The sequence below is a fragment of the Lampris incognitus genome, chromosome 15 (genome assembly GCF_029633865.1).
Source record: "Lampris incognitus isolate fLamInc1 chromosome 15, fLamInc1.hap2, whole genome shotgun sequence".
Classification (NCBI taxonomy): domain Eukaryota; kingdom Metazoa; phylum Chordata; class Actinopteri; order Lampriformes; family Lampridae; genus Lampris; species Lampris incognitus.
In genome coordinates this window covers 32,716,032-32,731,407 of record NC_079225.1, presented here as the reverse complement: position 1 = coordinate 32,731,407, position 15,376 = coordinate 32,716,032, and the positions used below count along the sequence as shown (strand labels likewise).

At 46.8% G+C, this 15,376-nt stretch overlaps 1 protein-coding gene across 1 annotated transcript in view; it reads right to left on the bottom strand.

The window, feature by feature from the left end:
* LOC130125441 (neurexin-3b-like) overlaps window positions 1–15,376 on the bottom strand; it is a 412,131-nt gene that overhangs the window by 93,401 nt on the left and 303,354 nt on the right. The window contains exon 16 of the mRNA XM_056295020.1: window positions 7,602–7,783. Within this exon, the coding sequence (XP_056150995.1) occupies window positions 7,602–7,783 (182 nt within the window). The remainder of the gene's footprint in view (window positions 1–7,601; window positions 7,784–15,376) is intronic.

The following is a 15,376-nucleotide window of genomic DNA, read 5'->3' as shown; positions in this document are numbered from 1 at the left end:
CATTCACATGACGAACACAAGCCGACTCCGCCCCCCTCCCGAAGACGGCGTTGCCAATGATTGCTGCTTCATCGAGTCCGGCCATAGTCGGATCTGACGAGACCGGGGCGCGAACCCCAGTCCCCAGTGGGCAACTGCATCGACACCAAGCCGATGCTTAGACCGCTACGCCACCGCGGACCTTCTCTTTATATTCTTAGAGAAGCAGATAAACAGAATATTACCAGATACCAACCCACATTTCAAATTGAGCAAAATTATCTTATACGAACATTTTTTTTCTTGTGGAGTGTTCTTTTGTGTGTTTTTTTTCCTCATCCAAGCTGAGGGTTTAAGGATAGGGGTTTTATTCATCGTATCTAACTTTTTTTTTTTAAATTGTGGGCATGCAAAGTGTGACTGAGGGCTGCACAAATAAAGATGACCCAACATGAAGCAGGATTTGTTCTACTGGGGGTCACCAAACTAACACGAGCAATTTAGTCACCATCAAGAATTATCAAATGAGTGCAGCGTTCTGGTGGCATAGCGGTCTATTCTGTTGCCTACTAACACAGGGGGCTCGCCAGTTAGAATCCCCGTGTTACCTCCGGCTTGGTCAGGCATCCTTACAGACAATTGGCCGTGTCTGCAGGTGGGAAGCCAGATGTGGGTGTGTCTTGGCTGCTACACTAGTGCCTCCTCTGGTTGGTCGGGGTGCCTCTTCGGGGGGGGGGGGACTGGGGGGAATAGCGTGATCCCCCCACACGCTACGCCCCCCTGCAAATCTCCTCACTGTCAGGTGAAAAGAAGCAGCTGGTGACTCCACATGTGTCGGAGGAGGCATGTGGTAGTCTGCAGCCCTCCCCGGATCGGCACAGGGGGTGGAGCAGCGACTGGGACGGCTCGGAAGAGGGGGGTAATTGGCTGGATAAAATTGGGGGAGAAAAAAGGGTTAAAAAAAATCAAATGAGGTTGACTAAACAAAAGCTAATTCCTCTGCACTGACTTCTCTGACCTTCAAAAGTTTCCATAGTTCTGAATTTCATATTTTGCTCATGTTTGTGAAGTGAACCAACTCTTGTCCACTGGCTGTGCTCGTGGATAAACAGAAACCACTGATGAAGATTAGTAAGTGAATCCACAAGGCCCGTAATGATCGGATAGTCTCACGTCCACATCCACCTACTCTCTCTTCCCAATCTGTAGGCGCCTCGACCGATCAGAGGAGGCGCTAGTGCAGCGACCAGGACATATACCCACATCCGGCTTCCCACCCGCAAACATGGCCAATTGTGTCTGTAGGGACGCCCGACCAAGCCGGAGGTAATATGGGGATTCGAACCGGCGATCCCCGCATTGGTAGGCAACGGAATAGACCGCTACACTACCCGGACGCCCCCCAACCTTAATGTTTTTATGTCCGTAGTTTAAACCATGATACTGAACCCAAAACACATCTTTTGTGGTGTTACATAGAATATCTGAATCGCGGAGCAGCGAAAATCCAAACCGTTCCATCGGCTGCTCGACGGAGCAATAATCTATCAACACACTTACGATCAAGTAAGGGTGTGTGTACCGCATGCAGCTCGTTGCGAAACAGCGGCAAAGTGTATTTTTCCCAGCGCTTTATTTCCGTGGGGGAAATCAAACATGTGGGTGGGGGGTTAAGGAAATGCAAAAGTCAAATAAGAAGCAGTAATGCTATCAGGGGCCATGAGCCATAACTGTGATAATATCTATTTTTCTCTGCTGAGGTAGGCTAACTCGATAGACGTGATACGTTCCCGGCCATATACCCGCCGAGGCACACAGGTAGACATCAACCATCTTATATTAGTCTGTCAGAGAAAAGGGGGGGGGAACAGTCACTGTAAAGTGGAGATGTGGGGGGGGGGGACAGAACAATGCATGGAAGCAATGCATCGAACCTATGTAGGGATCGAATTAACAAATAAACGGTTGATTACGAAGTGATTAAATGAATTTAGGGGCCGTTTCTCTTGTAAATGAATCGAAATGAAGGGTACGAGCCCCCGTGTGCTTTAATGCATGCTTGGATAGATAGGCAGGCACACAGTGTGGTCTAGGGAGCGATTTAATATTTATCATACATAGGTAGTCATTTCACTCCCTATCTTATGACCGAGTACGCTCTTCTTGTCTGTACGAGGGGTTTTCAATTACTTGCCACTCGCACCTTTACTCCTCCTGAATAAGTGTGATGAGAAAACTCAAGTGGGCGATGGATCTTCTTGTACCATTACTCCATAATAATAATAATAAAAAAGGCCAAACCTGACTGTTAAAGTATGCAGTTGAGCGATATGGAGATAGAGGAGTCAAACATATCCTGCGTTGCAGTGAATAGTTTGTGCGTACGTAGACTATTTGTGCGGCAGAGGAGAAGTGGGAGGTGTATTTTTTTATGTGCGAGCGAGATTGTGTCTCTCCATCCACACGCTCCTCTGCGGAGAAGCCTCCAGAACAGCCGGCACGGCTGACTGACGCTCCTGCAGCGGGGGAGCTTCTCGGTGAAAGAGGAGGAATATCTGTCTGTCAGGTGGCCTTTCTCTCCATCTACTGGAACAAATGAGGTTTATTTGTCTCACACACGGGGGAGGAGGAGGACGACGGGGGGAAGGAGGGGCAGGCTTCGAAATTTCCCCAGCTGGCGTTGGCGAATTTAAACCCCGGTCACAGGCTCGCTCCTTCAACCGTAAGCTGTCGCTGGCCTCCACAGTGTGCCTCAGCCATTACCCGAGCCAGACTCTGAATTGTTAGAAAGTTCACCCTTTACTGGTGTGATTAACACTTTGGCCTCGATTCAGTGCAGTTTCTCCCCCAAAACCCTCCTGTTGCCCACTGTGTGGTGAGTACTCTTCAAAGATGTGTTTCTCTTTAAAAGATAAGGTGGAGATAAACTTCTGAAGGTTTGATGTGTGTGTGTGTGTGTGTGTGTGTGTGTGTGTGTGTGTGTGTGTGTGTGTGTGTGTGTGTGTGTGTGTGTGTGTGTGCACACATGTGAGTGTTTGTACCGTTGTGGTAATCTTCACCTGCAGTCATGTACAGTCCCTGGTGGGGGACTATATGAGTCATGACCAGCACATCTAGCCCAAGGCTTAGAGCCTTTCTAACCCCCCCCCCCCGCCAAACACACACACACACACACACACACACACACACACACACACACACACACACACACACACACACACACACACATGCACCTTGTGCTACTGAACACCGCAGTACTATCTCGAGCCCCATACCGGGTGAGTTCATACAAAGAAGTCCCCCCTCTGTCACCTCACTGGTGCCTCTGCTTACAGCGTTTAGCTTCATAATAGCTTCAGATTATGCCGTTCAACAACAAGTCACGCAGTGATGATCTTTGCCTGTGTTGAGCTTTGTCTTTGCAGTTGTGCCAAAGACAACAAACGATGTAGTCATTTCTGTGCTAGATATGTGTGGCTGTTATAGATGAGTCATGAAACTTTGTGTTTATCTCTAATAACTGCACAAATTACCCTTAATGCTCCAAAACAAACATGGCCTATGATAGAATGAGTGTGTGTGTGCGCAGGAGAGAGAGAGTGCACTTCCTTCTTAAATGGGAAAAATGTGAAAAACAGCGACGGGCTTTTGTCCAGGAGCTGGAACATGTGATTCCAGAGTAGCAGGAAATGGACGACACAGGTAAGCTGCAGGTGGTCCTGGGAGGGGGGATAGTGGTGAGCATTGCAGCAAGATTTATATTTTCCTGCCACAACCGGAGAGACAGTGGGTGACGGCACCTATTGCTACTGTTGTTGTTTAATAGCATAATCATTGTTGTTGTTGCTGTTATTATTATAATCATTGTTGTGTTGTGTTGTTGTGGTTTTACATGCTTTGGCAATATGTACACAAATGTATGTCATGCCAATAAAGCACATATTGAATTATTGAATTGAGTGTGAGAGAGAGAGCAAGCGTGTGTGTGTGTGTGTGTGTGTGTGTGCGGGTGGGAGAGAGAGAGAGAGGGTGTGTGTGTGGGGGTGTGGGGGTGTGTGGGTGTGTGGGTGAGAGAGAGAGAGAGAGAGAGAGAGAGAGAGAGAGAGAGAGAGAGAGAGAGAGAGAGAGAGAGAGAGAGAGAGAGAGAGAGAGAGAGAGAGAGAGAGAGAGGCGAGAGAGTGTGTGTGTGTGGGTGAGAGAGAGTGAGAGAGAGAGTGTGTGTGTGTGTAGAAAGAGCAATAATCATAGTTTAGCTCATGGTTGTAGTGAAAACCTTGAGTTAATCACAGTGAAAAAGGAGAAAGAGCGAGCGAGAGACGAAGAGGAGAATGGAAAGGGAGTGATTGTGTCTCTTGAAACCATTCTTTTTTTCAGGCTCTTTGCTTTATGGGTTTAAAAAAAGTGCCTATTCACAGCACACACACCCCTTTCAGAGGACACCGCAAGCATAGGCCTTTAACTCAAAGTCATTTACAGTTTATCAGCGACACAAACAAAGAAAAACCCACGGAGCACGCCGGCATGGCACTCTGAGCTCACTACGAGGGCAAGTGAAAGTCAGACTCATCACAACACACACAGCCATCAAACTAGCAGCCTGATGGTATCAAACGATACGCGTATCTCTTTCGCGAGTGTAATGAATGAAAGGGAGACAGCAGATTTCTACGTCCTCCTTTCTTTCACTCCCGAGTCTCAACGGGCTCCCACAGGTCCCGGCGCTGCCGTCTGATCGCCTGCAGCTGGTTTCAAACAGCCACTTGCTAGTGACGGTACGGGCTAAAGCAATACCCGTGGGCCCGCCGAGGACCTTTTGGCCAGACATGCACCCGGAACGGGCAGCCAAGACACCTTTGACCTTTTCTGCCATGATTAACGCGAGACGCTGACGGCGAGGACCGGGCGTCTGTCATTAGGAGTCATTTTCTAATTACCTTATGGTGGACTGGAGCCAAGCGGGATTCTTTATGATCACTTAAAACCGCTCCTGTCACCTTTTATTAGACAAAGGGATGATAAATGCATCGGAGCCAAGTTAAAAACATGTCCTCTTAACTGCAAATTACACAATGAGGATTTTGTGAAACCTAATAAATTCCGGGTCCCTCATTTCCACAAATACAGCATAATTGCTCACTAATAAAAGTATAATATATGTTAAATTATGTGTTTTTAGATATCCACCATAACTTCTGTGAGGAGGAGGAGGGGGATAAGACATCGTTTTCAGAAAGTGTGGCTAAACGCACTGAATAAACCCCAGGTAAAGTAAATGTCCCGTTCACAACAGATCCTACTTTTTGCATTTTGTCACTGTCTAATTAAAGAATAAGTGTGTGTGTGTGTGTGTGGGGGGGGCGTCCGGGTGGCGTGGCGCTCTATTCCGTTGCCTACCAACACGGGGGACCGGCAATTTGAATCCCCACGTTACCTCTGGCTTGGGTGGGAAGCCAGATGTGGGTATGTGTCCTGGTCGCTACACTGGCGCCTCCTCTGGTCGGCCGGGGCACCTGTTCGTGTGTGGGGGGGGGGGGGAACTGGGGGGAATAGCGTGATCCTCCCACGTGCTACACCCCCCCCTGGCGAAACTCCTCACTGTCAGGTGAAAAGAAGCGGCTGGCGACTCCACATGTATGGGAGGAGGCATGTGGTAGTCTGCAGCCCTCCCCGGATCGGCAGAGGGGGTGGAGTAGCGACCGGGGCGGCTCGGAAGAGTGGGGTAATTGGCCAAGTACTATTGGGGAGGAAAAGGGGGGGAAAAGAAAAAAAAGAAAAAAGAAGTGTGGTAAGAGAGTGTAAATAACATGTAGGGATACTTTAATACTATTTATAATACTATTTATTATTACTGCAATACTATTTGATGGAGGTTTTTGCACATTATTTCTTTGGCTTTTAATTGTGCAAAAACCAAACGGTTCATAGATCCACGGCTGTCCATTATTTTTTTTTTAGATATGGTACAAGTGGGGTGTCATCCTTGCTGTGAAGAGACCCACACTATGTTCAGACTGCGCTGTTTCTGTGAATAAATTCTTAAAAGCTCCACTTGGTTTCCCTAATAATAAATTAATTAGCACCCCGAAATTGGAGGAATGAAGACATTCGCTGCCCAATGACTCGAAGCCAAATTGCAGCAGCATAGCCAGCCTGGCTGGCTATGCTGCAAGGTAAAAAGCAGAATTAAAAATGCATCCCTTTTCCTTCCTATCGAGGTTCCCGCAATTAGCAGAGCCGGTTAGAGAGAAGGGGGGCTCGGGCACGACGGGGGTGTTTTCCACAGCGCCTCTAGTTGCCTCTCTCACCAGCTACATCTTCTCCCTCTCCCTCTCTCCCTCTCTCTCACCGTCTCTCTCTCTCTCTCTCTCTCTCTCTCTCTCTCTCTCTCTCTCTCTCTCTCTCTCTCTCTCTCTCTCTCTCTCTCTCTCTCTCTCTCTCTCTCTGTGTCTGTCTCTCTCTAACTGCTTAGACTTATTCTCTCTCTCACATACACACACACACACACACACAAATTTGCAGACACTCATTCACAGACAAATGCACACTGACAGATTTGTGTAGATGCACATGCAGACATACACACAAGTGCAAACACATTTGCACAGGAAATTCACATGCACAAACACACACACACACGGGCAACCACTTGCTCAACCCCGCACTGTAAAAGCATCTAGAACGGCACGCTGCTGTTGGCCCTCATCTTGGCGGAGCAGATGGCTGGTTTGGAGCGCCACATGGCCAACACTCAGGAGATGAGGGGAGCTCTTTAAGTAGAGAAAGACTTTCAATCTGGCTTGGCAAATGTGGCTCCTCCTCATCGTCACCCTTCTCATTTTTTACACCCTTTTTTCCTCACGTAATCGCCGCCATTCCCCCCCCCCATTCCCGGCATAACACTCTCTGTGGTGCACCTTCAAGGGCTGCGATATCGTTTTGCATATTATGTAAGTAGTTAATAGTTATGTAAATACGTTAGCTCCCACCAGATCAACACGCCGTATCATTACGCCGCTAAATTGACACAGCGTTGACCTGCCAAGCAGCCCGAGTCACGGCCCCTCAGTTCCGTTTTCATGTTTTTCTTGCATGTTGAAACACACTACATATGTATGGAGCTACACATTTATTATTCATGCTGAGAGTCGGTTTTGTGCCGAACAAAAATCGGTGACTAGGGTATTACAGTACAGGAAGGAATGTACTGGAATGTACTGTATTTTCTTTTTTTATGGATCAATGCCATTTGTATAATTCAGTTTCAGCATGGTCGCTTGAATTTAGGTAAAATACCACAATAGTTTTTGTTCCTTAAGGGATGCTGCAGAGGCTTGTTTGCGGCCAACATTTTGACCGCTTGTGGTTGTAACAGTAGAAATATATCAATGTTCACCGACTGCAAAAAAAGCTTGTATGGAGAACTTATTGCTAAATTCATATTGACTGAACCGTCTAAAAATCAGAAAACAGAGCTGTGTACCATTAGCTAGTGCCACTAGCCTTACACAAAGCCCTCGCAGCACGGATCCTGTGCAAAACGGGAGTGCACTGCCTTGTAGAGCACTAAGAGGTGTGATGGTGTAGGTAAAATAGAGACAGCTGCGTATTGCAACTGGACTCACAATGTGGAGCATGATGTAGTCTCCCAGGCGCGGGGCACTGTCAATGCGGACCAGGATGCCGTCTTTGATTGTGGTACTGAAGCCAACTGCCAACCGGTCTGTCCGCGTGCTTGGCCTCTCGTTGTTGGGCCATGTGTACGTGATCAGACCCCCTCCTTTGCCGAAGATGTAGGTGGTGCCAGCTGTGAAGACAGAGGATAATCATTAGTTTTGTTTCCTCCCCCCTCTTTTTCTCCCCAATTGTATCTGACCAATTACCCCACTCTTCCGAGCCGTCCCGGTCACTGCTCCACCCCCTCTGCCGATCCGGGGGGGGGGGGGCTGCAGACTACCACATGCCTCCTCCGATACATGTGGAGTTGCCAGCCGCTTCTTTTCACCTGACAGTGAGGAGTTTCGCCAGGGGGGGACGTAGTGCGTGGGAGGATCACGCTACCCCCCCCAGTTCCTCCTCCCCCCCGAATAGGCACCCCGACTGACCAGAGGAGGCGCTAGTGCAGCGACCAGGACACATACCCACATCCAGCTTCCCACCCGCAGACACGGCCAATTGTGTCTGTAGGGACCAAGCCGGAGGTAACACAGGGATTCGAACATACGATCTCCATGTTGGTAGGCAACGGAATAGACTGCTACGCCACCTGGACATCCCTAGATTTGCTTGTTAAGTGTATCTATCTGTATGTGAGATAAACAGACAGAGAGACGGATAAATAAAGTGAAAGAGGGAGAGTCAGAGATAGAGTGAAAGCAAGACAAAGGATGAAATATTCATTAAATTCAATTCAATGTTTTGCACCCATATTCTAACAAGACACTAGGGAGCGTGGGGTCATCACCAACATATCACATTTCTGACAAAACTATACCCAAACTATTTCTATTAAAGGGCAAATCCAAATACCCTTCAGCTAGCTAACCAATGGTACAATGTAATGGTGCCAAGTTCTATTTTGGGTTTTTAATGGTATTCAGCCACCTCCACCTTTAGGTAGAAGTCGGAAGGTCCCTGGGCGCCATCTATGACCTATCCAGCTCTTAAATATAGTCCCTTTCCAGGGAATAACAGCCAGCATGGCCTGAAACGGATAAGTCTCCCAATCCTCATGTATTATACATGAAGAGCGCAACCAAAGAACAAAGGCTGGCACAAGAAAGGAGGGAGAGGAAAAAGAAATCGAAGAACCTTCGTTGGGTTTAATTTGACAAATGCACTGCGGCAAAAAGACGGGCAGCGGCCTCAAAACCAATGGCGGGGGGAAAAATTCTCTGAACAAGTTGTTTTCCTGTTCCACCAGCCGCTATGCAGATCCATGTCGGGTAAGAGAAGAAATAATAATTTAAAAAAAGCTAACTAAATAAAGTTGAACGGCTGCAAATCCGGATTCAATTTGTACTTGGGAGTGCTCCTGGAGGTGTATCCGAATGAAAGCATCCGAATCCTTGAGCAGCTTAGCCACCTCATACACTGCAAAGCAAACATCATCAAGAGATCAAAGGCAACAGACCTACAGCAGATAAGACTGCTGGGTAAATCGATACGAGGATGGAGGACGTGACTGTGGCCTGAGGATACTGGGGAGTGGCCTTAACTTGGAGGTGGTGGCGTACTGCTAATAACGTTCCTCAGTTTTTGCATCGCAGTCGTAATAGCTTTTTTTTTAAAATCGTATTTATGTTTTGACCTGGATCTCATTCCTGCCTTGTTTTCTTTCATAGCATCTATCGCACACTGCCACTCCCTCTTTCTCTCCATTCCACTTCCTCTGTTTCTCTAGCTTTACCTCTAAGTCACCTGAACATCTGTTTGGCCTTGTGATGGGCACCCAGATGTCTCACCATTTCCCCGAAGAAGCAGCCAACAATCTGCTCATGGTCATTAATACCCCAGAGACCACAGGAACATATGCATAAGTGAGAGAGAGAGGGGGAAAAGAGAGGTAAGAAGATAAAGAAAGTCCTCTGACCAGATTAGAGTGTCTACTTGCCCTTAGGCACACAAACAGGTCTGCAAAATGATCCGCCTCAGGTGTCTGCGATGCCGACCACCATATTAGGTCTTGTGTTGGCCATCTTCCCAAGTGAAGCATGGTGAGCCCCAGACAATTGTCTGCTTCCCATTATTAATCAGTGCATAATCCATTTCCTCCGGGTGCTCCGGCTTCCTCCTACAGACCAAAGCCACGTAGGTCAGGTGAATCGGCTGTACTTAATTGTTGCTAAGTGTGTGTCGATCCTGTGATGGACTGGCAGCCTGTCCAGGGTGTCTCCCTTCCTGCCGTCCAATGACTGCTGGGATAGGCTCCAGCATCCCGCGACCCTGATCGGGATAAGCGGCTTGGATAATGGATGGATAATCCATTTCCAAACCATACCGTCTTGCTTTCCCAGATATCGTCTTTAAATAAACGACAACAAATGTCAAAGATTAATACAAAAGCCTAACCCTGCTCTGTGTTTTCACTTTGGGCAGTGCTTCACAGGACGAGTCCGCCGTTGTCCACAGTGTGGTTTGTCTCACATAGAATGTTTCTTCCACAGCAGGGTGTCTGGATGTGATGAAGAACCTCATGCTAAGCAGACAAGCAGACCGAGGATACGCAGCAGCTTCCAGCTAGGTCACACCAGATCTGGACCTGCTGTGTCATCCCCTCAAAGTTTCTCCTTGCCAAGAGTTCAGACAGACTTGAGATCCCTTTCCCTTAACTTGGCCTATCTCATGTGCCACACGTTATTGTTTTTTTTTTTTCCTTCTTCCTCCTACAGGGGATGACGATGATGAGCTGCAAAGTTGCAAGCACCCTGGGGAGCCAATTATCACATTGAGGAGATTTGCTTAGTGTATCAAGAAGACACTGTTCAATCTGTAACTACACACACACACACACACACACACACACACAGGCAAGTGCTTACACGCAGATTAACTACACACAAAAACACGGATGGCGGCACGTCTTAACGCACATCTAGATTCTGGCAAACACTCTCATGTCCACAAAACAAACGTCTACAGACACATGCATGCGTGCTTGTGCACACACACACATGCACGCACGCACGCACAAAATCACGATGCATGTTCACGTACGATCACACAAGAGAATGATTATCTTCACAAGGACAGGCTTGAAAGAGAGAAGCAATGATAACAGAAATATATCACATTTCCCTACAACCTGCTGAGCACAGACTGCATTGGCTGTGCTCCCACTTAGAAAAGAGACCTACTGCATAATTCATATGTTCCCTGCATGCAGAAACGATGGTAAGACTATCAAACATGGGAGTATCTTGGATCCTAATCAGTAATGGACTGACAATGAGGGAGAGTAAAAACTAAATCAGTTTTTTTTTTCCCCGAGTGCAGGTGGAAGTGGATTCAGAAGCCGGGCAGCTCGACTATGTTCTCAATGGAAAGGGTTTTATGTGAATCAGCTCGGCCAGGTGAGAGTGAAAGGGAGCCTCTAAACCTAATGTCTAGCAGTAGTGTACGGAGGCCCGAAATAATTGAATATTTGCTGATTTGGTTCAGAGAGTAACGGACAAAGGGAAGCAACAGCGTATTGTAGCATTCTGGCATATTTAGTGTAACTTTAAATTCCGCTTGTTATTCTTTTTATTCTGGATTTTTTTCTCCCTTTTTCTCCCCAGCTGTATCCAGCCAATTACCCCACTCTATCAAGCCGTCCCGGTAGCTGCTGCACCCCCTCTGCCGATCCGGGGAGGGCTAGAGACGACCACATGCCCCCTCCGATACATGTGGAGTCGCCAGCCGCTTCTTTTCACCTGACAGTCAGGAGTTTCGCCAAGGGGGCGTTGCATACAGCAGGATCACGTTATTCCCCCCAGTTCCTCCTCCCCCCCGAACCGGCGCCCTGACTGACCAGAGGAGGACCTAGTGCAGCGACCAGGACATGTACCCACATCCGGCTTCCCACCCGCAGACACGGCCAATTGCGTCTGTAGGGACGCCTGACCAAACCGGAGGTAACACGGGGGATTCGAACTGGTGGTCCCCGTGTTGGTAGGCAACGGAATAGACCGCCACGCCACCCGGATGCTACCATTATTTATTCTAACAAAAAAATGTCCTAGGTCCTAAATTGGCCCCGAGACTGCCAATTGGGATTAGAGTTAATCTTTACAGTGTGTTTCACCAGGTATAAAAATACAATGCATCAAAGAAAAATATTAAGCCTGGAATAATTTCAGTTTTCTTAAGTAACCGTACCCAGACGAACTGCGAATGGGGTACAACATCATATTAGCATGGGCATCATATCATCGCTATAACAGAAACCTTCTTTTAAAATGCCTGTCTAATAGACAGCCTTAGGAGTACACTGTGAGAGTTTCTACTAGGGAAAAAAAGGAGAGATTCTTTTTTTTTTCCTCCTTCAGTTTCAGGAAAATAGCTTTCCCTCATTAAAAATGGAAGAAAGGGAACTCGATAACAGAGGCTGCCATAGTGATGCTGTTCTCACTGCTTTTCTCAGCCCTGGCTCGCTCAGTGACGGAGTGGTAAAGACTCTGCAACAAAGCCTAGTTCATTGACCCCCCCCCCCCATGATAAAAATAACACAGGGAATTAGCTTAAAGCAATCCACTCACCTTCCTCCACTCCTCAAGGTGAAGCAGAAATCTTGTTCACAGTTTTATCACTTACTGTTTTTTTGAACCGCTCGTCATCATTTGACCAGCAACCTGCTTCTCACTGTGGTAATTATAGAAACTGCTTTTTTTTATGTATGGTTGCAAGTGAGGAAATCGTTTCAAAATTGGGCAAATGCAACAAGAGTCTGATTGCTGATGTAACTTACAAGGATGCCTGCAACGTTGATGATGAAGCACGGATCTAACATACTGTCCATGCCTAAGTTATCATCGTAGCTGCGTGCCCCTGGTGAAGAGTCGTGCTGCAGGGAAACTTTCATCAAAGCAATCAAATCTACAAACAGATTACAAGATGTTATTTTGGTGGATCAGAGGCAGACTTTCATCTCCGCCTTTGAATAATGTAATGTTGTCATGGCCAGTGGGTATTGGAGGCAGGCCATTTGAAATCTAATTGGAGCATATGGGCCCTCCATTGATTTGGGACTTAATGGACAAACGGTAGGAAACCCTGTGGAAAGACCAAATGCTTGCCGCTGGCCTCACTTGTGCTACGTTATCCGACGTGCCCACTCGTTCATTTACATTAATAAGTTTCAAAAACAATCAAAATTTGAAAAAAAAAAACCAAACAAAAACCTTTAATGGCTTTTCTAAATCCACAGTAAGTGAAACTATGTTATAAAGGTGCCACACTTTCATTTTGCTGCCGGTTGCTTTTTCCTGCAGCGTCGGGATTCATTGCCTCTGCAGTGTGTCTCTGTTTAGAGACAAGAGGGGCTGAGAGACTAAGGTCAAGGCCTTGGCCTCCATTTTACACAGATCCCTTGTGGCCAAGCAGAGCAGACAGCAGGTCAGGACACCTGTCTGAGGGACAGAACTGTGTCCTATCCTTCTGTACCCTCATGCAACGCACTACTGGACAGCCACTAGAGAGAGGGAGGGGAAAAAAAAGAAAGAAAAAAAACCCAACGGACTGCATTTACACAGGGAGCCAGAAGTGACTTGGAGGTTCACTGGTCTCAGTCTCCAGACCAGCTTGAAAAGTCTGGGTGAGGATGGTTGTCTATGGCAGCTGTTAAATTGTGCATGTCGATGCCTGTTTGAAATCACCAGTTTACTCAGGCCACCTTTAAAAGGTTACAAAATGAAGAATAACACATATAAAGTGGCACAGTTTAACTTTATCAACTTACAAAACAAAAAAAGAAACTAGATTTTTCTTCCCCCCACATTTCATCAATATTTCTGGACGGCCTTGTATGAGGGCGATGTCCACCATCCATTCCAGTCTTTTTAGCTAACCTTCACACAAAGCTGTTACTGAGAGCAAACAAACTCTCTTTCAAATGGGGGGAATGACACTAAGCAATCTTGAAAAATAATAATAGCAATGATAAAAAAAAATTCAAGGTCAAGTCAGTGACAGCTAGTTCCTCAACAAAATCCAGGTGCATGCTTTTTGAAAAAAAAGTGACCCCCCCCCCAAAAAAAAATCAGCAGACACTTTACATAAAGCCAACTCTTACAACTGGTAGAACGGCTGCCATAGTCCAAGTCTGCCTTTGTTGGGGTGTTTAGTTTCATCCAGGCTGCACAGCGTGTCGGGATTAAAAAAACCCCAAACTGTTGTGTAGGCTGCTAGTGGAGGTCCTAATTGCTGGATGCTGTTTGCCTCACCGCAAAGGCTGCAGGGTAGCGGTGGCTTAGAGACATTCCTGATGCTGGGTTAATGCGGTGTGGGTTCTGTCCCTAGGGCATTATTAGACAAATATGTAGCTCTCAGAGTGGCGTATTGTGTGTGTATCCAACAGCCACTGTGAAATGGGTGGGAGTCACAGTCACTCATTGCCTACCAAAAAAAAAAGGGACTGCAGCAGATAGATTCACCGCACACTAAATGCATAGCTGTAGGTGCGCCACAACACAGGCACGCACACACGCACACGCACACACATACACAGAAAAGTGTACAGAAAAGTGCATGTGTGTACACCCAGGTGTACAAACTCACAAGCACGCACACACACTCGCCACTCCTCTCTCGTCTTTTTTTCTCATTGCGGGTGTGTTGTTTATGTGCTTTTATGTCATTCCCTTATTATCGCTCGGGCATTCTGCTCTGCTTGCACCCCAGGGGATTGAAAAAGAAGACAAACATAGTTTGATCTGGTTGAATATTCTGCCACTGGAGGAAAAGAAGCCTAAAAAAAAAAACAACCCCAAAGTGAGACGCAAAACGTAATTGCCTTCTCAGTCACGTTCAAAAGAGCTCTATCATCACATCGCTTCTCCCTGCCATGTTGAATACACGAAAAATTATTAGGCTTGCTGTCCTTCACACAACTACAATAAAGAATCATCGACACAGGAATTGAATTGAGGGATACTGAGCTGTATAATCACCAGGATTTATCTCCATTTTACAGCTTCTTATCATTTCATAATTCATGTTTCCAACTGTTGCCCTTCTCCTCGGGGTGGGGGATGGGGGGGGGGTGACCGGTGATTGAACGCTGTCTGTTTCTCCTCTCATTCCCACTACCGCTCTCATCATCTTTCCCTTGCTCCAACTTTCTCCCTGTCTGCTCCTCTCTCTCACTCTTTCCTGAGTCTGGCACCATAGGGAAGTTTCCCAAAAAAATGAGAAAATAAATGCTGTCAGAGTACGCACGATGTTTGTGCGTGCACCCCCATTTGTGTGTCTGTGTGAGCATAGAATAAGATAGATAGATAGATAGATAGATAGATAGATAGATAGATAGATAGATAGATAGATAGATAGATAGATAGATAGATAGATAGATAGATAGAGATAGGTCTGTATGATACCACCAGGGCACGCCCATGGTGGAGATGTATACCATTTCTCATCAGCAGCACTGAGCAGGATCCAGACTTTGATTGATGGGAGGCAATGGCTTGTGAAAAAAATGGGTATGGAAAAGAAAACAGCCAGCCTTGAATGATTTACACTGCCTGTTTTTCGATTTTAATAAACCTCGGTATTAGTATAGTACTATGTGGATTCATGTGCCAAAAAACAGGGGTATTACAAGCGCCTGTGAAAAGGAACAACAGGAGGGAAGAACAGAGACAGAGGGGAGGAGAGAGAGGGAGAGAGAGAGAGAGAGAGAGAGAGAGAGAGAGAGAGAGAG